At 34.1% G+C, this 24888-nt stretch overlaps 1 protein-coding gene across 5 annotated transcripts; it reads left to right on the plus strand.

The window, feature by feature from the left end:
- Nucleotides 1–5297: 5297 nt before the first annotated feature.
- LOC110937329 (zinc finger BED domain-containing protein RICESLEEPER 2) lies at nt 5298–8474 on the plus strand. 5 transcript variants are annotated; one of them, XR_004886060.1, is made up of 5 exons: nt 5346–5522; nt 6003–6316; nt 7590–7988; nt 8060–8138; nt 8271–8474. XR_004886060.1 is itself a non-coding variant. In XM_022179729.2 (4 exons), exon 2 carries the CDS (start codon nt 6004–6006, stop codon nt 7561–7563), a length of 1560 nt encoding a protein of 519 aa, XP_022035421.1. In that variant the 5' UTR covers nt 5298–5522; nt 6003; the 3' UTR covers nt 7564–7988; nt 8060–8138; nt 8271–8474. The 5 variants fall into 5 exon arrangements, 4 of the variants coding, with proteins under 4 accessions (XP_022035421.1, XP_035842501.1, XP_022035422.1 ...); XM_022179729.2 differs by having other exon boundaries at nt 5298–5522; nt 6003–7988; XM_022179730.2 differs by lacking the exon at nt 8271–8474 and having other exon boundaries at nt 7370–7988; nt 8060–8253.
- The last annotated feature ends 16414 nt before the right edge of the window (nt 8475–24888 follow it).

Below are 24888 nucleotides of genomic sequence, written 5' to 3' on the forward strand. Positions count from 1 at the left end.
TTGTATATTTCTTTTAGCAAAGGCAAATGATTTAAATACTTTGAAAAGAGGAGGTGTTGGGTTGTAGTCTCATAGACAGCAGAAAATAAAAGAAATTTGTCGTTAAAAAAAAATATTAGTATAAGAGTAGGATCAATTTAAATGTCAAAATTATGTCCTTATACTTTCGTATATTCTTAATTTGATTTGATACTCATTACTTTTATACTTCTTTTGTTTTATCTTTATAATAACAACTTTTAATAAATATCAAAACAAATTATAAATAAAAATAAATTTACCACAAAGAGTAGGATCAATTTAAATGTCAAAATTATTCCGTGTACTTTTGTATATTCTTAATTTGATTTGATACCCAACACTTTTATACTTCTTTTGTTTTATCTTTACAACTCATATATATTTTTCGGGATAAATCATATAAGAAAATGTTGGATTTTGGGAAAGCAACACTTTTCATTATGGGATGTGTAAGATAATACCATATTCAAAAAGATATATAATGAGTTGTAAATATAATGTATTAAATAACATTAATTGGTATATAAATGAATTTTTATATTTAATATAATTAGGTCATGCATGTTGGGTCATTATAGGAGCGTGAAAGGAGGGCATTTCTAAATAATGACCAATGAGAAGAAAAAAAATGGAAATTAATGAATGAAATGGACATTAGCCGTTACACATTTTGGAATGAGTATTATAATGCTGATGTAGCGAAAAATATCCTCAGGTACATTAACCATTACGTATGGTCTTAGTAAATTAATTAACATTTATTGGTACATAAATTAATTTGTAGAATATTATGCATTTATTTGATAACATTAATTATGTATAAATGATCTTCTACTTAATATATATGCATTTAATAACATTAATTATGTATAAATGATCTTTTACTTAATATATATGCATTTAACAACATTAATTATGTATAAATGATCTTCTATTTAATATAGGTTGTCGGGATATATGCACGATTTCTATTTTGAATGTATAAATGATCTTCTACTTAATATAGGTTGTGAGGGGGAAGATCAAATAAAAAGTTTATTTTGCTTAAGTAGGATGAGAAGGAATCTTAACCATTCATTTTTTAAATCAATGATTAAGATGAAATTGTAGGAGAAAGAAGAAGTGCAAGGTTATCTTGGGAAAATCCTATTTATAGATTTTCTCTCTCCACATGCAAGTCACATGCATATTCCACCCCCATTTTTTAAATGTTCATAACTTTTTTATGCGACATTATTTTTTCATAAAAATTTCACCATAAAATCGAGCGTCTTTTTATCTTTAATTTGAGTAACATATTGCTATATAAAATATGAAAACTAAAAAAACCCACTAAAACGTGTTGTATTTCTATGTTGTATACATTTTTTGTGCTAGATTTTTGTACTACATTTTTGTACTATATTTTTGTGCTAAATTTTTTGTGTTGAATTTTTTTGTCTTAATTTTTTTTTCTCAATTTTTTGTGCTGGATTTTTTTTACTACATTTTTTTCTGAATTTTTTCGTGCTATATTTTTTTGTACTAGATTTTATTTGTGCTATATTTTTTTGTACTAGATTTTTTTATGCTATATTTTTTTGTACTATATTTTTTGTACTACATTTTTTGTGCTAGATTTTTTTGTACTATATTTTTTTGTTGAATTTTTAAAAAACAAAAGGTGTGGCACATGTCATTTTCACTCCTATTTATAAGGACCAAAATGTCCTTCATTCATACTTATTAGGAGTGCCACATGTCATCATCACAATCCTTCTTAGGCTACTTAGGCAAAATCTACTTTTTAATGGATCATTCCCCTAGGTTATGATATACACATGTTTTCTATTTTGATATACGAATTTATTTATAAACGTCTTCGAAAAATATTAGTGTGAACTATAATTTCTATTTCTAGTTCTATACCACAACAAAAATGAATAGTGATTTGCTCTTTCTTGAGTGACACGGCCCTTTACCATTGAGTAGGGGTGTGTAAAAAACTGAATTAACCGAACCATAATCAATAAAATCGAACCAAATAAAAAACTGGTGGGTCGGTTAATGGTTTTTTTGAAAACCGAAAGTAGCGGGTCGGTTATAGTTATCATTTTTTCCATACCCACCATAACCGAACCGAACCGACATGTAAGAAATCTTTGTAGAATTTAGAACTTTTCACCATATTTTTAATATTTGATGTTTTTAACTGGAGATTTTAAGTAATTATGGGTTTTTCATATTATTTTGTGGTTTTGGTTGAATGTTTATTTGAATTTATGGAATGTATCATATCACTTTATTTGAATATTTGATAATAATAATTGGTATTAATATTATAGATTATATATATATTTTTTTAATACTATGTAATATACTAATATATACAAATATGCAATAACTATTCGATGTTAAAAAAAACTATTTTTAGCTAAGCTAAATACACGGTTAACCACCCATAACCATTAAAATCGAATAACCATAACTACCATAACCGATCGGTTATGCTTATGGTTATCCAATAACCGACATCGCGGTTATGGTTATGGTTTTTAGTCAAAACCGACTTAAAACGACCCATACACACCCCTACCATTGAGCTTTTTCTTTCTTTTTTTCTTTAGTCATTGAGACATTCTTTTTTTTAACAAATAGGATGTGTTTAGTTATATATTGAATCATATTCTTTTTTTTTTTTTTTGTGTGTTAACAAATGGGATGTGTTTAGTTATATCTTGTATAATTAATATATTAAAGATTATAATTATATAATACTATAACAAAGCTTATCTAATTTTGAATTTTTTTTAAACAAGTGGGTTATGTTTGTGCGTTGAAACGGTTCGGCTTTAACCAATCCTAAACAATCGTTTGTATTATCTTGGTCAACTACACCCGAACATGTGTTCATCTTGGTCAACTACACCCGAACACGTGTTCATACTTCATAGCGGTTGTTAGGGCATAGATTTCGATAATTATGGATCCAATATTCTGAGATGTTGTCTGGATCAGTTATCTTTAGCGGGTTGTGCAGGGACTCAAAGGATCAAGGATCCTTATTATTACTTATAGTTTCTAACAATCGTTCTCGATGTTTGTTAATACTCATGTGCAGGTTATCAACGAAGTAGACTGAGTCTTAGCTGGAATCTCGGGGATGATTCGTTCAAGATGTTGCACGTGTTATTTCCACAAACAGTCAAGGGAGTGGACGTTGTCTTGCATGATTATTGGACTTAGTTATTAGTGTTTTTCAAAAGGGGTTAATCAAGTGTTAGTAGACACAATACACATTTCGCATACACACGCGACAGAGTAGAAACACACAACACTCTTAGCAATCAGTTGTAATACGCTTGATCAACATCCGAAGTTGTAAACTCTTTTGATTGTGCAATATAGTTGGTAGTGATAGTTTTCACTACCCGAGGTTTTTGTGTCGCCGATCTACTAGTGATCAAGGGTTTTTCCTTGTATAAATTTCTGTGTTTGATTGTCTTATTCATCTAACATTCATTTCATCATCGTTCATTACTCAAGCCAGGGGCGGACCCTATGTATACCGAGCCGTAGCCCGGGCTATGGCTCAACTTTTTATTGGTAGTCTAAATTTTTTTTTTCGGTTTTTATACCAAGGATGCCCCTGAACAACTACGAGGACACCCCTAAAAAATTCTGTAAGCCCAAATCAATTGAAAATAATAAGCCCAAATCCCAATTGCCCAATATGTTTGCCCAAATCAATTGAAGATTGTAAATAATAAGCCCAATTGCCCAATATGTTAGCCCAAAATAATAAAAGATTGTAAATAATTGCCCAATTGCCCTGTTGTTTTAATTCACATCACGACACAACTACGAGGATACCAATCAATTGAAAGTAATAAGCCCAAACCCCAATTGCTCATTTCGTCATACTATAAGCGATGATGATAAATTTGCAAACTTGAATGGAATAAGTGATCTTGCGCGTGTTATGGTTAAAACGGGAACCCATAGTTCTTGTCCTTCAGTTTATCGGGTAGTGAAGCTAGCTTTGCTTTTACCGGTTGCAACCGCAACCGTTGAAAGATGTTTTTCGAAACTGAAGCTTGTTAAGATGGATTTACGCAATCGAATGGGCCTGGAATTTTTTATCAATGCTATGGTTTGTGCGGTCGAAAAGGATTTTGTACGTGAAGTAAAAGTCAACGATGTGATAGAACGATTTCAAGCTATGAAAAAAAGAAGAGGACAAATCTATTACGTATTTGTTTTACTTTATTTATTTATTGTCGTTTTTTTTAGTATTTGTACGATTGCACGGTGAATTTTTTTTTTTTTTGGGGATACCCCTGAGTTAATGTTCTAGTTCCGCCACTGACTCAAGCACTCCACCTCACTTTATAGATTTAGTTACATTATCCTTGTTCAGATTTTTGGCCAAAACAACGTTTTTGTTACACTACCACTTTATTTTTATTTTATGTTTTCTTTCGTCGATTGCTAATGCTACCGTATTTGAGTTTACTCTTCCTGTTGCTATACTGAATTCTGACTTCGTACGAACTGAATGAAATAGACGAAATTCCTGTCAGGTGTACCCGCTGCAGAGCGCGAGCATAAACCTACTATAGATTGAAATGAACGGCTCCGTTACTTGATCAAAATATACTTTTTCTTCTTCCTATTACTTTTTTAGAATACGTGAATTGTGTTTATAAATGTTAAATTATTACTAACAATGATACATACATTTTTAAACTAAATATATACAACTGAAAAAAAAAATATTTCTGTTAATGTACAACACTTTATTTTTAATTTTGTAATTTAATTACTTATTATTCCCTTTACCAACCTAGCTTAAGATAGTGATTTGTATGATATGGCTGTCTCCAATGCATCGGCCTGTATTTACTATATGCATCCTATTCATCACTGCCACATCAGCTTTTTACTTATTCTTAACAAATGCACTCTCTCTCCTCTTTTTAACTCCAACCCATCCTTCCCACATGCACCCTAGGGGTGTCCAAACTGCTCGGCGCTCGAAGATCGTTCGATGATCGTTCGAAAAAGCTCGGAAATATGCTCGTTCGATTCATTGCTCGGTTAAAACTGAGTCGAGCAGCTCGGTTCGGTTTAAAAACGAACCGAGCACGAGCATAGGTACGCTCGCTCGTCGCTCGTTCGGTTTCGATCGAATTTATTATTATATATATATCTCTATATATTATATTTACTAAATATATATTATATTTTTAAATATAATAAAGATGTAGGAGGTGCATATCCACATTCCAGCCCAATCCAGCCCCTAAATCCTCACCTCACGTGTCTTCTGGTCTTCATATCTCTACTTCAAAAAAAAAAGAAACAAAACCCTAATATCTTCTCTCAAGCCGCCGACCATCCGACCATCCAGTTCCACCAGTCGCTTCCTTCATCCGCCGGCCACATCCCTCATCTACCGGCCATTCACCATCCGTCGGCTATCAACCGTGAGCCGTTCATTCAAAACGCACAGCCTCAAGGTTTGATTTTGTAGAATAATCTTCATCAAAGTTTGATTTTTTGTTGATTTTCTGTTTACATTCAGTTTCTCGCATGTTTAATGGTTACATAAGCAGATTGAACCGTTCAATTTTTGTATTTAGTTGAATAATTGTTGTTATTGAACTGAAATTGTTCTAGTTTTGACTAATTCTCTTGTTGTGGTTTAAATCTCGATTTATTTGCAACTGTTTTAGGCTCATTACTTATAAATTTGCTCTGAAAAGTTGTGTAGACTTTGTCCATTTGCTGTTCACTTTCAGTTTTAAGTTGTGTTGACTTTGTTCATTTGTTTTTCAATTACATAAGTATAGTGTTTAATTTTATAGTTATATAACTGTTTTGTGTACCTTTTAATTTGTTTGAAAAGTTATTTTGACTGAAGAGTCATTAGTTACTACTTACTGTTGAACCTGTAAATCTTCTAGCTTTAACTAATTTTTTAATTTATTAATTTGTAGGATGTCTTCTCATAAGGCATCAAATGTAATGGAGAATAGTGTTGAGTTAAGTGATGGGGAGAGTGTTGAGTTGGAAGATGAAATGAAAGACGTGAGAGACCAATCTTCTAAAGATGTTGGAGCAAAGGGGAAACGAAAGAATGCTTCTGATGCTAAAGAACATTTTAAAGACATTGAAGGTATGTATAAAGGCAAAATGGTGAAAAAGAAACAATGCATCTATTGCAAGCATAGCTATGTAGCAAATAGCTCGGGCACCACGACAAGTCTCACGCGACACCTCAAGGATTGTACTTATTTCCAAAAGGCACAAGGTAACAGTAAAGGTTTTATAAATTTTGGTTCAAACAGAAGTGACAAAACAGTTTTTATTGATGAAGAGTCAAGTGGGGGTTTTAACCCAATGAAGGTTAGGGAATTAATTGCAAAGCTGATTATAGGACATGAATTACCTTTTTCAATTGTAGATTACCGTTGGTTTAATCAGTTATGCAAGTATTTAAACCCTCTTTTCCAAAAAGTAAGTAGGTCAACAATCACTAGAGATTGCATAAAAGTGGTGAATGTAGAAAGAGAAAGGATAAAAAAGATTTTGAAAAAGGTTGATATGATCTCTCTTACTAGTGATTGTTGGACCTCAAATCAAACCATAGGGTATATGTGTTTGACAGCTCACTTTGTTGATTCCGATTGGAAATTGCAAAAATTGATAATTGGTTTTAATGAGCTTGCACCACCACATAATGGTGAGGTTATATCGGATGGTATCTTAGAATGCCTTATTAAATGGGGTATTCAAGATAAAATAGGGACTATAACTTTGGATAACGCAACAAACAATGATAGGGCAGCCATGTTTTTTAAGAATAATTTTCAAGGTAAAGGTAAATTACATTTTGAGGGATTGTTTTTCCATGTGAGATGTTGTGCTCACATTTTAAACTTGGTGGTACAAGATGGTTTAGGGACTATTGAAGCATGCCTTTTAAAAATAAGAGAAGGTGTCAAGTATCTAAGGAAGTCTCCTAGTCGTTTGTTGAGGTTTGGTGAAATAGCAATTAGTCTAGGTATATCCACTCATAGGTCCTTATGTACCGATGTCAAAACTAGGTGGAACTCAACGCATCGTATGCTTGAATCTGCTATTCACTATAAACGAGCTTTTCAAGGTTATGCATTGAGAGATTCTAACTTTATATGGTCTCCCGCATCTGATGAATGGGATCGAGCTGAAAAAGTTTGTAAGCTACTAGAGGTTTTTTTAAAGGCTACTAACTTGTTTTCTGGTACATCATATCCGACATCAAACTTGTTTCTTACTGAAATTTTTAAAGTGAAAAAGGAGATATATAATGTTTTTATATCAGATGATGAATTCTTGTCAGGCATGAGTGTGCCAATGTATGAAAAGTTTGAGAAGTATTGGGGGGAAGTTAGTGTGCTTATGTCTATAGCATCTATCTTAGATCCTCGTTTTAAGTTGAAGTCGGTCACGTGGACTTTTGAGAGGTTGTATCCAATGGAGGAGTGTAGTAGTCGGGTTGAAGAAGTGAAAAGTTAATTAAAATCTATTTTAATTTGTTTAAGGATGTCACGAGTAGCTCAACACCACCACAATCTTTAGACGAACCAAATCCACAAGGGGATGATTTTATGGCTTACCTCAACTCTATACCCCTTGAGACCGGACAGAAAACTGAACTTGAAGTGTATTTGGAAGAGCCTATTCATAGATCAAAGGAGCTAAAATTTGATGTGTTGATGTGGTGGCGTCAACATTCGAGCAAGTTTCCTGTTCTAAGCAAGTTGGCAAAAGACATCTTTGGCATTCCAATCACTACCGTAGCTTCTGAATCCGCATTTAGTGCGGGAGGACGTATTTTAGATGACTACCGAAGCTCTCTATCGAAGGACATGGTAGAACTTCTCGTTTGCGGAAGTGATTGGTTAAAATCCGTCTCAAAGACAACGATAAAAACATTGGCTGTAAGATTAAATTTATTTTTTTTCGTTCATTTCTATATTATATACTAACCTTTATACTTTTTAATGTGTAGCAATCTGCAAAAGACGAAGAAAACTTGGATATTGATGTCTTGATTCCCGATAAGTCTTCTCACTAATTAATAATGGAAGGTATTATTTTTTGTGTTTTGAATTAACATGATTATTTGTTTATAATGCTGAACTGGACAAATAGATTTTAACCCCCTATTTCTTTCACGTGTAGTCAGTAGTCACACATCTGATGTGTTTGTTATGATGTAGGAACAAGTGAAGAAATTTCATGATGCTTCTTTTTAAATTATTAATAATTAAGATGCCAAATGTGTTGTTGTGATGGGTTTTGTTGATGATATATATATTTGTTAAATTGACAAACTTCATATGGGACTTTTAAATTGACTTGAACGTGTGTTTTGGAAGTCATTTTGCATTTTAGATGTTCTTAAACATTAAACATTTGGATCATATTTTGTCTTTATTTTTATGGGACTTTTTATGTTTGTATTTTGGTTAAATAAAACTGAGCAAAAACGAACCGAACCGAGCGGCTCGGTTCTAAACCGAACCGAGCACGAGCATAGGATTTCTGCTCGATTACCTAAATCCGAACCGAACCGAGCGGCTCGGTTTCAAACCGAACCGAGCACGAGCAGACCTCCGTACGGTTCGGTTCGGCTCATGAACACCCCTAATGCACCCTATCTCCTCTATTTTTTTAAGCTTAAAATTGAATGGGCCCACCTTCTCTCTCTGCACTTAGTTGCACTTCCCCACCTACAAGCCTTCCCCTTCATCACCCACTCCATTGCATCCTTCCCACATGCAGCCTCTACGTCACCAAATACACCCTCTTCACTTGAAGCATTGGAGGCAGTCTAAGTTGGGGTGTAGACAGGGTGTTATTCCATTTTTTTTTTTTAATCTTGGGATAAAGGTGAGAGAGAACATGAATAGACTTGATAATCGGAACCTATTTTTGATGTGGTGAAAAAAGAGACATATGGAAGGAAGGCTTCTTGTTTGTCTATAGGTGGTAGAATAACCTTTTTAAAATCAGTATTGAAATGCCTTTCGAATTATTATTTTTCTCTATATATGGCTCCGAAAAAAGTGATTAACGGGTTAGAAGAATTATTTAGAAGATTTCTTTGGGATGGAAGTTTGGATGTTAAAAATATGCATTGGATCGTTTGGAATAGAGTTGTTCTTCTTAAAAAAAATTGGGGGGCTTGGTTTAAAAAAGCTTAAACACATCAATATCGCCTTATTAGCCAAATGGGTGTGGCGATATAAGTGTGAAGATACGGCATTGTGGAGAAAAATTATAGAAGCTTTTCACGAAAGACATAGAGGTAAAGACTGTTTACCTTTAAACAAACATACATCTGGTACTTGGAGTAATATAGCCAAAATGGAGGCGAGATGCATTGTGAATGGGATGAAAAATCATGAGTTGGTTCGACTCATTGAGCTTTACTCGAGCTTGGCTCCATTAATATTAATTGATTAATTGAAAGGTTTACATTTTTTTTCTATATAGTTGCTTTTATCACAATTAGATAAAAAGATTTTAGTTTTCTGATGGGTCAGTCAGAAGGTACGTGACTTGCAACCAAAATATACTAAAATGTATGTTGAGGGTTCAAATCTTGTGAAGGTAGTGACATAATTATACTAGAAAATATAGGAAGTGTGGTTCAGAAAAAAAAAACAATGGTATTCGGGATGTACTTACATTAATATTTATACAAACAATAGACTCGTTTAAGTTTGTGGGTTTAATAAATCTTGGTATATTGCTTAGACTTAAACTTGTTAAGCTACCTTCACTTGAGAAATGAATATGTTCGAACTCGTTTTAACTTGGCTCGAACTAAGATTTTACGAACCCACTCTCATATAACGTGTTAAGATACTTTAAACTCCTGACAGGGCCGTCCCCGAGAAGTCGGGAGCCAATTAGGGCCTTGTGCGAGTAAAAAATATGGGCCCTAAATATAAACTTAGATTAAATGTTTTTGTAATAAGACGATAAATGGGTGAAAACATAAGGATATTAATTAAACTTTTTATTGATAATATTGTGAAAATCATTTTTTGAGAGAAAAAAAAAAAACAGTTCAATTGAAAAAAAATAAACAAAAACCTAATGAAATTGAATTAAATGTTAAATGAAATGCTATAATAAAAAAAAAAGACAAATGGCTATTATTATAAAACTTTGTTAGTAAATCTTATCTTGGGTTGTTTTTAACATGAAAGCTAAAAAGCCCATGGGTAATGAAGGAAAAAAAGGTCCAAATGCATGTTTTATACAAAAATAACAAAAAGATTTGGAGATCCTGGCTTTCGATCTGCAGCCCTCAACTTTGCTAAACAATAGCTCAACCATCTAAGCTACATTCAATATAACAACTAATTCGGTTTGTATATAATTTATATACATATTACGAAAGAAACAAATTTATTTTGGGCCCCTAAAACTTTTGGGCCCTGTTCGGTGGCCCACTCTGCACACCCTACGGGCCGGGCCTGACTCCTGAAAAATATATGATTTACCCTTCAAACACCTGATCCGAAAAGTAAAACAATAGTTATCTTAGGGTTAAGGGCTATTGGTGTCGGTCAAGATATTAGAAGGCCCCTTTATAATAGGGTCGTATTATTGGCGCACCTTGGGGGATTAAATCGACACCCTCTATACGCTATACGATGCGTATTGAGGTGGTTCAAACTTCTATGTCTGCAAAAGGCTGACAATGTCCCCTTACCAAAAAGTAATACGCATCGTATAGGCCTATACGATGCGTATTAAAGGTGTCGATTTAATTTTTGCAAGGTAGGTTCCTGTCACGCGGTAACTTTCCGTCACGTGAACGAAGAAGCAGCACTTTGGACATTTGTCGGCCTTCAAACATCTAGGAAACATTATTTGAGAATACCTCTGAATTTATCGAAGTTGTAAAATGAGATCATCTACTGTTGGGTTATCATCTTTCAACCCCATTTTCCCCAAATTTATCGATTCTGTTTTTCAACAGGGATGTAATGAAATGATTCCTCTCAATTGAATAGACCGACACTTGCTTCATAGGACTCACTTGAATCATCTCGGATGTAATAACAGTACGTTTAGCATCTGTGCCTGCTTGAATTGCAGAAAGCAAAGGATAACGAAGATGAACATTGTATTTATCACGAAAATACTGAACAACCAAGATAACAGCTCCGGTTTCATCAGCTGCATTTGGAACAGGAGAGTTGAAAAACTGCAATTGGAATTGATCTTGGAACAGCATACTCTTGTTACCATATGACACATGATAAAAGCGCTTCTCTAGACAATCTGGGATTATGTTCCGCAAATTGGGAACTACATATTTGCTTCAAGATTTACGTCTGATGTCCATGTTTGATCACATTTGACTTCATCTACGGCAGTCCAATGACTTTCTTCCCACGTGTCTGCACCATGACCTTCATATTCTTGGTTCAATAGCAACTCATCTTTAGTAGTGTTTATTTGAGAACATGATTCAGATACATAACGGTTCTCCAATTCCAGATCAGTAAGCAAATACACAACGGTTCTCCAATTCCAGATTAGTTGGTATGTGTCATACCAGCGTTGTTTATCACCCTGTGTGAGCATTGGAAGCCCGACAAACAGTCTTGCAATTATATCATGTCAAGATGTTTCAGTTTGCACACATTCTCACTCAACGAATGTTAGGGTTTCGTTTCTTCATGCTCCAACTCCGTAGTAAAAAACAGTTGCGGTTTGCACATTCAATCTTCATTGCTTCATTAAAATCAACAATGCGGTCTCGATTGATAGCTTCAGTTTAATTACATTCATATGACACATGATAAAAGCGCTTCTTTAGACAATCAAGGATTATTTTCTAACTAAACCCTTGAATCCCAATGCTTCTCTAAAAATATTTGTTTCTTTTGCTAGTGTTTCCCGTAGTCACAAACGATCGCGGTTTGTATTTTGCATAGCCACTGTTTCCGTAGTAAAAAACAGTTGCGGTTTGCACATTCAATCTTCATTGCTTCATTATAATTAACAAGGCGGTCTCTTTGTACCGTGAACTTCACATTCTCGGTTCAATACAGAAACCACTAGTAGAAGAACCCGACACGTCTTCATGTTACGGAGAATGTTCTCGAAATTGAAGGAAAAGGAAAAATGGTTGCTGAAGTTTCGTCTTCTATGATGATCCGAAACATTCCGAATAACTACACAAAGATTTGTTGCGTACTGATTATTGAAAAGATTTGTTGAAATCAAAGAAAAGAGTAAAAAAGATGAATTGAGGCGTGCATTGTTTAAATCTGAATCAGTTGGTATGTTTTAGAGAAACCTTTAAGTACGGATCCTACAGCTGTATTTGGAACAAGAAGTCCAACAATCCGTTAATTATCTGTTGTTGTCTAAACAATATGAATGCATGTAACGAATTTGACAACTGTGACAGCTTGTTAAAAGTATAAATCCCCTCCAATCCTTTCCTGGTCAAATCACACACTATAAAGTTTAAACTTATTGTGTGTTGTAGTTTGGAAAGATGACCGGATAGAGATCTGAATAACAAACAATGGAGAACTTGTTTGCGTTATCCTTCAACATAAGCTAAAATACTCTAAAATAAGAAAAAATATGCTAAAATACGCTAAAATATGTTAAAATACGCTAAAATACGATAAAATACGTTTGAATACGATAAAATACATGAAAATATGCTAAAATACGCTGCAATATGTTAATATACGTCATATTACGAAAAAATACATGAAAATACGTTAAAATACGCCGAAATACGTAAAATACCCTAAAATAGGTTAAAATAAGCTAAAATACGTTAGAATACGCTCAAATACGTCAAAAATACTATTAAATACGCAACAATATGTTAGAATACGTCAAAATACGCAAAAATACGTCAAAATACGCGACTAACGATATTTCCACACACGTATACATATAACACGGCACTATGGTGTACAAGTGGATTTCAAACAAAACTGTACGTAATCATAGAATACGATATTCGCACGCAACCGAACGGCACCGAAACGACTTATGTTGAAGGTATACGTCATAAAACGACAAAATATGCGAAAGTTCGGCAAAAAAACGACACGTATATGCTTCGAACCGAGGGAAACACGATAAAACTAAATTTGAAATAATGCCATACACGATCGTATAGGCCTATGTCGTATCGTATATCAGCATAATACGCATCGTATAGGCCTATACGATGCGTATTAAACTTTCAATTTTCTCAAAAATACCCCTGAATTTATCAGAAAAACAGGGATATTTCAGTAAATTCATCGATTAATATGTATTGTATAGGCCTATACGATACGTATTGAACTATAAATTTCTCAAAAATGTTTTTCAAATCAAGGGTTCCATCATTACAACCACTTGTTTTCAACGGGGATGTAATGCAATGATTCCTCTCAATTGAATAGACAGACACTTGCTTCATAGGACTCACTTGAATCGTCTCGGATGTACTGAACAACAGAAATAACAGCTTCGATTTCATCAGCTGCATCGTTTACCATGGAATGCATCCTTATTTTTGTAAATTGCACAAACAAGCATGCCTTGAACGAGTCTAGAACACTCGTAATCCTCAACCGGTTTTCAAACCGGACGAAATCTATTAAGAAATTGTTCGACACAGACATGCATCGGGAAAGAAGCATATAAAGAACCTTCAAAAGTTAGACATATTTTATTAGCTATTATACCTCGTTTAATAGCAAGATAAGAAGGATGAGATATCAGCACTTAGCTCGAAAAAGTTTCTCTCAATCAGGTGTTCCAATCGATTCCCCCTGTTAACAATGTCCTGTTAATTGTTTCAGATGACATGCTTGGTAACAAAGACAAACTGTTAATGTTAGGTGTTCGAATAGATTTTCCCTTTTAACAATGTCCTGTTAATTGTTTCAGATGACATGCTTGGTAACAAAGAGGAACACTTTCTTCCGTTTTATTTTTTTTCTACTTTTAGAAAGGTTTAACCACCTCACGACTGTAATAAAACGAAACATAATCCCAGATTGTCTAGAGGAGCGCTTTTATCATGTGTCATATGTTAGATGGAATATATGGATGGAAAGGCCGCATAGTTTGTTTTTTTTATAATTTTGCAGACGATTTAGAGAAACAGAGAATACGTTACGAGATTCTTCGAGAATTAGAAAAGGAGAAAATACGGAACGGCAAGGGTGCTGGTCTTTTCTCCCACGTGTGATCCAGAGGTCGGTCTCGGGTGGGCATAAGATCCGTGGGTCCTATTGTCGGATCTGTGACTCCATGGAAGATCTGATTAAGGTAAGTGTGCCGTATCATGTGTCATGTGTCATAAAACGGAACATAATCCCAGATTGTCTAAAGAAGCGCTTTTATCATGTGTCATATTAGAGTAGTATGAGTCTGAGTCCATTGTGGTTCGTGAATGTTTCGAATCATCATAGAAGAGGTGTCTGGTTTGTATTTCCCGTAGCCACCGTTTCCATAGTAAAAACGGTTGCGGTTTGCACATTCAATCTTCATTGCTTCATTATAATTAATAATGCGGTCTCGATTGAAGTATAATTGCAAGACTGTTTGTCGGGCTTCCAATACTCACACAGGGTGATAAACCACTAGTTTGTTTTTTTTTTTATAATTTTACAGACGATTTAGAGAAACAGAAAGTACGTTACGAGATTCTTCGAGAATTAGAAAAAGGAGAAAATACGGAACGACAAGGGTGTTGGTCTTTTCTCCCACGTGTAATCCAGAGGTCGGTCTCGGGTGAGTATAAGATTTGTGGACCCTATTGTCGGATCTGTGACTCCATGGAAGATGTGATTAAGGTAAGCGTACCATATCATATGTCATGTGTCATAAAACGGAACATAATCCCAGATTGTCTAGAGAAGCGCTTTTATCATGTGTGATCCAGAGGTTGGTCTCGGGTGAGTTGTGGATGATTTATAGGAGGAGGTTATGAAACGAATATATGTTTATGCGAATCTAAAGGACAATACTGACAGGGGTGCTGGTCTTTTCTCCCACTGTGCAAACTTGAAAAATCTCAACATAACACATTGTAGACTGGTGGGCTTGAATGGTTTTAATATATTTCATCCTGGACTATCTAGTCAAATACTTGAAAATGGATATGATCGGGTCAAGATCTTTATCTATCATGTCATCGACCAACTGCTCGAAATCCCTTTCGTTTCTCGGGTTCACATTCGACACAACACAATAAAAAATAAACTTCAAAAAATCAGTGCCCAGATTGTCTAAAAGAAGCGCTTTTATCATGTGTCATATTAGAGAAACATAATTTTACAGACGATTTAGAGAAACAGAGAATACGTTACGAGATTCTTCGAGAATTAGAAAAGGAGAAAATACGGAACGACAAGGGTGCTGGTCTTTTCTCCCACGTATTTTATCAAATGAACTGTCACGTGTGATTGGCACGTGTGATTATCAAATGACAACTTCAGGGGTCTAGTCCTAGCTAGTTTCTCCCATGTGATACGCATCTAATATGACACATGATAAAAGCGCTTCTTTAGACAATCTGGGATTATGTTCCGCAAATTGGGAACCACATATTCGTGTAAAAGCTTGGAAAGATGACCGAATAGAGATCTGTATACACCCTTGGTATTTGTTTACCACATGACACATGATAAAAGCGCTTCTTTAGACAATCTGGGATTATGCTCGAAATCCTTTTTGTTTCTCGGGTTCGCATTCGACACAACACAACAAAAAATAAACTTCAAAAAATCAGTGGCTTGATACGCGTCGTATAGGCCTATACGATGCGTATCAAGCCCGCCGCCAGACATAACCTGCACCTGTCAGTCTGCCATGTCTTTTACTTTATTTCAATACGCATCGTATAGGCCTATACGATACTTATTGAATTGAAAAAGTGTGCGAATAGAGAGGGAGTGTGCCATTAAAAAAACCCTTATAATATTGAGGTTCATGTGCCTCGGATGGTCAATGTTAATACAAGTGGCGGCAATTTTTTATTTAGTGTTTTCTTCTTTTATTTTTTATTTTTATTTGTTTTCATTTACATAATAGATTAGAACATTGTGTATTACACGAGTTGTATAAATGTAATTTTATATAATAAACTAGGTTATAACCCCGTGTATTACACGGGGTTGAATAAATAAAATTTATATACTAATTAATAAAACAATATATCTTTAAAAACCTCATTTATTATACGGGTTGAATAAATATAATTTTATTTATTAAATAATAAAAAGTTATATCTATAAGAACCATATTGTACGGGTTGAATAAATGTAATTGTATATATACCAATAAAAAGTTACATCTTTAAAACCACGTGTATTGCATGGGTTGAATAAATGTACAATTGTTTACCAAATAATAAAATAATACATCTTTAAAAAACCTCATTTATAACACGGGTTGAATAAATGTAATTTTATATAACAAATAATAAAAAAATTACATCTTTAAAAATATGCGCATTACACGGTTTGAATAAATGTAATTTTCTGTACTAAATAATAAAAAATATATATCCTTAAAAAACCCCCTGTGTTGTACGAATTGAGTAAATCTAATTTTATATATCTAATAATAAAAAGCTATATCTGTAATAAATCTAATTTTATATCTGTACTAAATAATAAAAAGTTTCGTAAAATCTATTTGATACCAAACTAAACTAAACGTTCAAATATAATTAATTCAAATAAATAAATGAGAAGGAGATTAAACTAAATAATTGTAGAATTATATATAGGCCTATTATGGTATCTTTAACTTCCGTTTTGATGAATTATAGTTATATGCTCTGGAGTATTACAGTCATATGCTTATTTTTAACATATTTATCCTTTTTGCTTATTGATAAGAAACATGTGAACATCACCTTCCAAGTGTTCTTAGTTTCATGTTTACTTCATCTGTTTCCTCTTATCCCTCTCCGTTATATTTTGTAAACAGAATATCATCATGTGCTAATTTTACAAATTTATGAAACCGAATATCATCATGTCCTAGGTAGTCTTAGTATTATTGGAATTTCCATTTGATTCATGGTTTCTGTTAGTTACTTCGAATTTCCTTGTTTATTTTCTGTCAGAGGTATGCGTGTATCCCAAAAACGTGAAAGGCTGAAACCGGTAACCACTTCATTTAGCTGTAGTGTGATGACAGTTTAAACCTATTTAGTTTTTTTTTTTGTTTATGATCTACCCAACTGTAATATGAGTTCAGCTAATATGTTCAGTTTAATTTATTTCATTACGTACAGGTCGATACATAAAATGTTTCGTTGAATGGCATATAGTGATGGGTATTGGTCGATACATCTTAGTTTTTATCTACTTATGAGCATTACACGGTGGAGGTGAGTAATGGTGTGAGTGGTAGTTGATGGTTTGTTTTGAAGGTTGTAGAGCGTTACACGGTGGAGGTGAGTAACGGTGTGAGTGGTAGTTGATGGTTTGTTTTGAAGGTTGTAGACAGAGAAAGCAGAGGGTGATGGTTTTAGGTTTAAAAAGAAATTACATTTCAGGCCCTGTACGTGTGAAATTTCAAAAAAAAAAGAACCTCATCAATCAAACGATTGTCTCTAACCCAGTTAGGCATTTGGATGAAAATGGCAAAAAATTACAAACATGGAGGGCTATTTGGTGCAAAAAAGTAATTTTGGACGAAAATGGCAAACATGCCCAAACCTCATGGACGATTTTGGCAATTAACTCTAATAATTATCCATAAGATATTAAACTAATAATATTTAGTAGCAGGATTATCTATAATATAAGATATTAAATTAAATAATATTTAGTAGGATGGTTATCTATAATTAATTAGAAGAAATTAAACTAAAATTATAATTATCTATAAGAGATGGTCTAATATGATGACAAGTGTCCAAAAGTGGTTTCTTTTATTATATAGTATAGATAATAAAAACAGATATATCTTTAAAATAAAATGTATACCGTATGTTATAGTGTTTAAAATAAAGCACGACAAAGTGATACATGTCCAAATGAAAAAATATATAAAAGTTCAAAATATTAAAACATACTGATTATAAGAATTATAATAGTTATTTTTTTTTTTGTAGAATCTACAAAAGAAATAGATGATTATTATTTTTAGATGACGCTTTCCATCTAAATTTGTGTTTAAAATATTTATAGAAAAAAATCTATTTTTTCTTATCTATTGTTTTTGTTTAAAGTTATTATTAAAATTATTATTATTATTATTATTATTATTATTATTATTATTATTATTAGTATTTAATATGAGATAAATAGGAAAATAATGTGAAAAAGTACCGTAAAGTGACACGTGTCCAAAAAATATTTTCATTTATTAGTACTACTAGTAGTGAAACCTGTGTGCAAACACATCTTATTTTTAAACAACGAATGGCTATACATTTTAAAGGTTTAATTAAAAATAGATTATAAAAAAACGGACATCTTTTAAATAACAAATAATATATAGATCTAACACACCAAATTCCATCTCTTTGATTCATAATATCTATTATCAACAGGTTCAAACAATCAAAAGATCACACAATTGCCCACTCTCTCACATTCTGTCAACCCCTCTTTCCATCCTCAAGGCTTCAAAGGTAAAATCAACTTTAACAATGGTGCAGTCGAGTGACTCGAAGAGACGGTGTCGATTATTCTATCCACTGAACTCATTGCAAACTACTACACAACAAATAAAAATAAAACTAAGAAATTAAGGGAAAATAACGAAAATATCCATTTAACTGAGAATAACCAATGGGGTGGTGGTCCATTGGCAAAGGCAAATCCTTTAAAACACCTAGGTTAGGAAGGGGGAGGTCTTGGGTTCAAGTCCCACAGACGATATGGGATTAAAGAATTAGTCATTCAAAAAAAAATTAATTGAGAATAATAAACAAATAAACTTGACTTTCTAAAATCACAGAGAACCGTTGACATAAATGTTAAGACAATTATATTAATATCACGTAAAACTTACAACCAAGCATCTTAAACTGAATCTATCGAAAGACTCTTCGACCACATTAGCGGCTTGAGGGGCATATGACGATGATGTCCTTGTAACCCTTTGTTCTAGCCATGAAGGCTAGCCAATCCTAGCATTACCACTCAAGTTTATTTTGATATAAACATCATATCTATTGACACTAAAACGGCCAGTTAGCTACGATATCAAATTAATATAGCATCAAAAAATCTTTCTTATAGGTTTAAATAATCTTAAATATATTATATTTGACATACTTAAGTGAACATGAGCATGCTTAATCTGATATGGTTCACTACATGACTCCACTTAACACTAATAACTACACATGTTTATCTTCAAAAAAAAAAAAAAAAATAGAGTTAAAAGGCAGAATAACGAACCTTTCTAGATGTTATAAGGTCCATTGCTTCAGCATGTGAGATCTTGCTAAACCAAATCCTGCACACCCAAAACTAACATTGACATGCTCACTCTGGCAGAAGATTATGATAATTAGATTTGAGTAGTTTATACTTTATATATATATATATATATATATATATATAGGGCCAGGATCATTTCAGAACCATAAATATTTACAGAACTCGCAGAACTCCTAATAAATAATCTATGGACTAGATTGGCGCGGTGTAGGCGCTTCATTAAGGGTAAAAAAGTCTTTTGACTTCTTCACACAAAACGCCATCTCATGAAATCAAACGCCAAACATATAGAACACACCATTCTAAATAAAAATGCCATTAGAAATAAAAAGGTGTAAATTACAAGTTTTGTTCTTTATGTTTGTACCAAATTGCAGGCGGTGTCCTTTACCTTTAAATTTGACGGGTTTTGTACTTAATGTTTCAAAATCTTGCATGGTGTGTCCTTTCTCAGTTAATTTTAAATGTTAAGTGAAGGGTAATTTGGTCTTTTAACTTATTTTTATTTAAAACACCATTTTACTGATATTAATAAATAATAAAAATGAATTATATATACCTAAACACACACACTCTCTATAAAACACACATTATCTCTCTCTCTAAAACACACATACTTTCTCTCTATCACCACCACCTGCCACCACCATCCTCACACCAGGACCACCACCCTTACACCAGTCCACCAGTGATATATCTTCTAGTGGATAAAAAACAAGAGGTTTGGTGGCAATTAGGTAAAATCATTTTTATCCAAAAACCCATCTGAATTTCCTCCTAAATCATATCATTTTGCCCCAAAATCACAATACAAAACAAAACAATAATCATCTAAAATCACGTTTTCAAGAAGCCCGATTAGAAACATTGAAAAAAACCCACATCTTCTTCACAAGATCAGGTCATCAGACAGTTCATTTCTTCAAAAATCCATTAATAACAAACACAAATAAATCATACATTGAAGGGGTATGGTCCCAGATCTCGCGTCAACATCGACCGCGAGGAACCACTACCCTTATCAAAACCCCCACTAGCTAACAACCTACTTATGTCCATGCGGGAACGCATCGACACAGTGGTTGAGTCCAATCTGTCCAGTGATGGAGGAGGACTTACCTGGAATATGAGAACGGTATAGCGATGCGGCTGGCACCGCATCTGGTGTATGAAAACGGAAGTATTCACAGCGATGCGGCCTGGCACCGCATCCAGTGAACACTTCTATCAATACAGAGAAGCTGAATAACAGCAACAGTCACCACGGACGACGATGCGGCCTGGCACCGCATCTCGCGTATTTCTTGATCAAAGAGTGAGACGCGGGAACATCTACAGTTACCGCAAACAGCGACGCGGCTTGCACCGCACCCTGTCTACTCATCAAGTGGGACTGACACCACAGAGCAAGTGGCACCAATGGCAGCCGCTTGTCAGGACTACGTAAGCAACAGACTGACGTGGCGTCGCCTCCCCGGCCAACATGTCTGACACACCTGCAAAGGTGCAGCATGCTGTCAGTCTATCCATCCACCTCCTCCTTCACTCCTCGGCTATAAATACCAACCCCAAACCAGGTTTGAGGTATCTCTTCACAACTCTCTCACTACTACTACTATCATACTTTGCTTCCCAAGCAGACTACTGATTCTCACACCGGAGAGTGGTAACAAGGAGCACCCCCCACCTCATCCTCCTTGTTACGAGTCACGGTTTGTTTCCTTGTGCAGGAGATCGACCCACCGGTGATCCAGCCAGCGATCCTCGAGATGAAGCGATTAACCCTTCTTGACGAGACCAGTGAGTTAACCCTGCCCGGTTAACCATTGTTTCATCATACATGTATACCCACATCTGAGTTTCTTGGAAAGAATCAAACAACAATGATGAACTAGTGAAATTTTGGGTTTGTCTAGGTAAACATGAACTTTTGGGGCAAGATATATATTCAATCAATTTAGTGTATAAACATATTGATTTTGATCAACGGTTACTGCAAAAATACCCAGTTGATTCGGACAGCGTAGAGATTAAGCGAACGCATTGTTTACGTACCAGAGACTTATCGGAACCGTCTGTGGTGGAGATTGAAGACAGAAACGGTGAGATTGAGTCGTGATTTAGAGTTTTTGAGATGGATTCGAGCTCCGTTGCGGCGGCGGTGGTTTGTCTGTAAATCTCGTGCTGATGAGTGTTTGTTCGGAGTGTGTGACAATGTGGAAGTAACGAAGAGAACGGATGTAGTTTGTGATGACGCTGACGGTGGTGGTTTGTCTGTGAATTCCGGTAGCATTGTCGGAGATGATGACTGAGGTGTGGTGGTGGCCAGATCCAGGTTTAGATAAATAAGCAAGGAATGAATTATTTTCAAACGTTATTATTTATTAACCTAATTAAAACTATTAAAGTGGTTTTTTAAATAAAAATAAGTTAAAAGACCAAATTACCCTTCACTTAACATTTAAAATTAACTGAGTTAGACTCAAAGGACACACCATGCAAGATTTTGAAACATTAAGTACAAAACCCGTCAAATTTAAAGGTAAAGGACACCACCTGCAATTTGGTACAAACATAAAGGACAAAACTTGTAATTTACTCAATAAAAAGCCAAACTTAATTATAATAAAATCCCGCCTAAAAAAACCGCCAAAAAATTCTATATATACAACATCTCAGACCTTCAATTAAAAACACACACAAAACCCAAACGCCATATTTAATATATACCATTCGCCTTTGAAACGCCAAAAAACCCAAACATCAAATATCTTCTAACCCAAAACGTTTATTTGAAATTCAGTTTGGTTGTCTTTAAGATTTCACTCAATGTAAGGGACAAAAAATCTTAAGTGAGGATATTGAACATTTCATTGAGTAAAAATCTTATTGACTTTATCATCAACTTTCATCCAATTTATAACGCCAAAACATACAAAAACATTATTGAGATTTGTTGTCAATAAAGTTTAGCTGTATGGGGTGGACAACATTGTCAGTTATCTTTCTTAACCGAGGATTAACAATGTTGTCCATCGCATACAGCAAAACATTATTGATTTTAGCATGATCAAATTTTGAGGTTTAAGGTGCTTTTATTTAGTGGCGTTCTTTTTATCGGTAAAACGCCAAAATCAAAAAATCAAACATCATTCATTGGAAAATTCAAGATTGTTGGCTGAAAGGGTGTAAACTCAATAACATTTTGGTGCATGAGATGGACAAATCTTCAAGAAAAAGATGCTAATGTCAGACTTTGTGCTTCCAACGGCGACAAAAAAACTACTTGAAAAAAAAAACAAAATGAATCATACGAAAGTCGAAATAGCCAGTTAAGATGATTCAAAAAAGAAGAAAAAGACTGGTGACAGTGAAGATTTGGAAGATCAATAGTTTATATATTTTTTTCATTTTCTTTTTCAGTTGATTGTTATATAATAAAAATGCCATATATAATAAAAACGCCAGACAACCAAATGCTTGTTAAAATGCTATCATGCCGTAAAACGCCCTCAAAAACTCCCAAACTATAATAAAATTACTTTGGAAAAGTATTATAAAAAACTCAAAAAATAAAAAAATAAAAAAATAAAAACCAAACTTGAAAATGTAACTAAAAACAGTAACTAGAAACAGTAACTACAAAACACTAAAAATGAAGAGACGGAAAATTTACTATATTAGAATCTAAAACGCCAAACTTGAAAGACGGGACGTGTTACAGTCTTCAGAAACAATAATTACAAATAGTAACTGAAACGGCAAATAGTTTATTAAAATAATGCACCGCCTAACCTACGCCGCCTAAAGAAACCCTATAAAATAATAACTCTCAGCAACTTCCATTTAATCAAACCAAAAAAAAACAAACGCCAAAATGCTACTAAATACCACTCACTGTAAAACGCCAAAAAATTAAAAAAAATCAAAGATGGCTAATATGCTTTCTTGGATATTCAGTAGTGTTCTTCGTGAAGTTTCACTGAATGGATTGTTAGCTAAGGGGAGAAACTCAGTAAGATTTTGCTGCATGAGATGGACAAATCTTCAAGAAAAAGATACTGATGACAATCGAATGTCATTTTGTGTTCTTTGTTCTTGAATAAAGCTTGGATGAGGAGAAGAGATCAATGACACTGAAGAGTGGGATGATTATAAAGATGAAGATCAAGATGAAGAAAAAGTGAAAAACCCACCCACACGTCATAGATCTATCTCCCTAAACATCCACAAAAAGCCACTTCAACAGACGAGTAGGCAAAATATCAAACCGATGGGTTTGTTAAGTTTTACATAAAACGTCATATATTTGGTGATAGTTCTTGTACTATTAAAGAAGAGAGAAACTGATGACAGTGAAAATTGTGAAGAGAGATCCAATTAGGATTTTTAATTTATTTTCTTCGCTTCTATTTTTTTCCCTGTGGTTGTAATATAATTTTACAATTGAAAAACACCAAGATACCAAAAACGCCAAAATGTATATAAAAATAATAGAACAATGGGTCATCTTGTTTAAAACGCCTTGAAAAAAATGCCATTCAGATAGATTTCCTGACCCCCTGGGGTTCCAATGGCATACGATTTGAAAAACGCCATAAACGCCAAAATGTTAATACAATGAAGCCATTAAACGCCATTAATTATTGAATTTGGTTAACGCCAAAAATCTTAAACCCCAAAAATAAAACAATATTGTGAAAAGCGGAACTGGAAAAGGAGAAGATAAAAGGACAAAAAAACCCCTCCGCCCTTCTCTATGCCGCGTGACACGTGTTGGGCCAGGATGCGTTCTCACCGTTCTCACACTTTTGAGCGTTTTTTCCTGATCCCGTTTCTATATATATATATATATATATATATATATATATATATACATATAGGGGAAGGATGCATAGAAAACTTATTTGTGCTAAGAAAACCTAAGAAACCCAATCTATAACCATTGATCAAGATCATCCAATGGCTCATAAATTTTGAAGCTTTTTTGAATTAAATTTAATAAAATGATGAGGTCAATAAGAGTACTTGAAGGGTATTTAGGTAAAATCAACCATAATTGTAGTACATTATATATACTATAATATTATGTGATTTGACATGCATGGCAGACTATCAATCATAACCCAACCCCAAATTTCATACCCCCCCCCCCATTTTCTTTCTACCTCAACTCTGTTTCTCTCTCAACATTCAAAACCCCCCAAAACCCACCGGAGAAGAAGAAGAAGAAAGCACTGCAGATCCAACCCCAACATTTCAAACAGTCCATTCTTCTTTTCTACCCAAAATCTCATTCTCTCTCAACCATCAGAACTCCCAAACCCACCGGAGAAGAAGTTGTCACCGGAGAAGAAGCTGTCACCAGAGA

Source organism: Helianthus annuus, chromosome 2, assembly GCF_002127325.2.
Source record: "Helianthus annuus cultivar XRQ/B chromosome 2, HanXRQr2.0-SUNRISE, whole genome shotgun sequence".
In the NCBI taxonomy this organism is placed as follows: domain Eukaryota; kingdom Viridiplantae; phylum Streptophyta; class Magnoliopsida; order Asterales; family Asteraceae; genus Helianthus; species Helianthus annuus.

What these genes read in the sequence shown, in the direction of transcription:
- LOC110937329 (XM_022179729.2), top strand. Translation starts at nt 6,004, where the DNA reads ATGTCTTCTCATAAGGCATCAAATGTAATGGAGAATAGTGTTGAGTTA.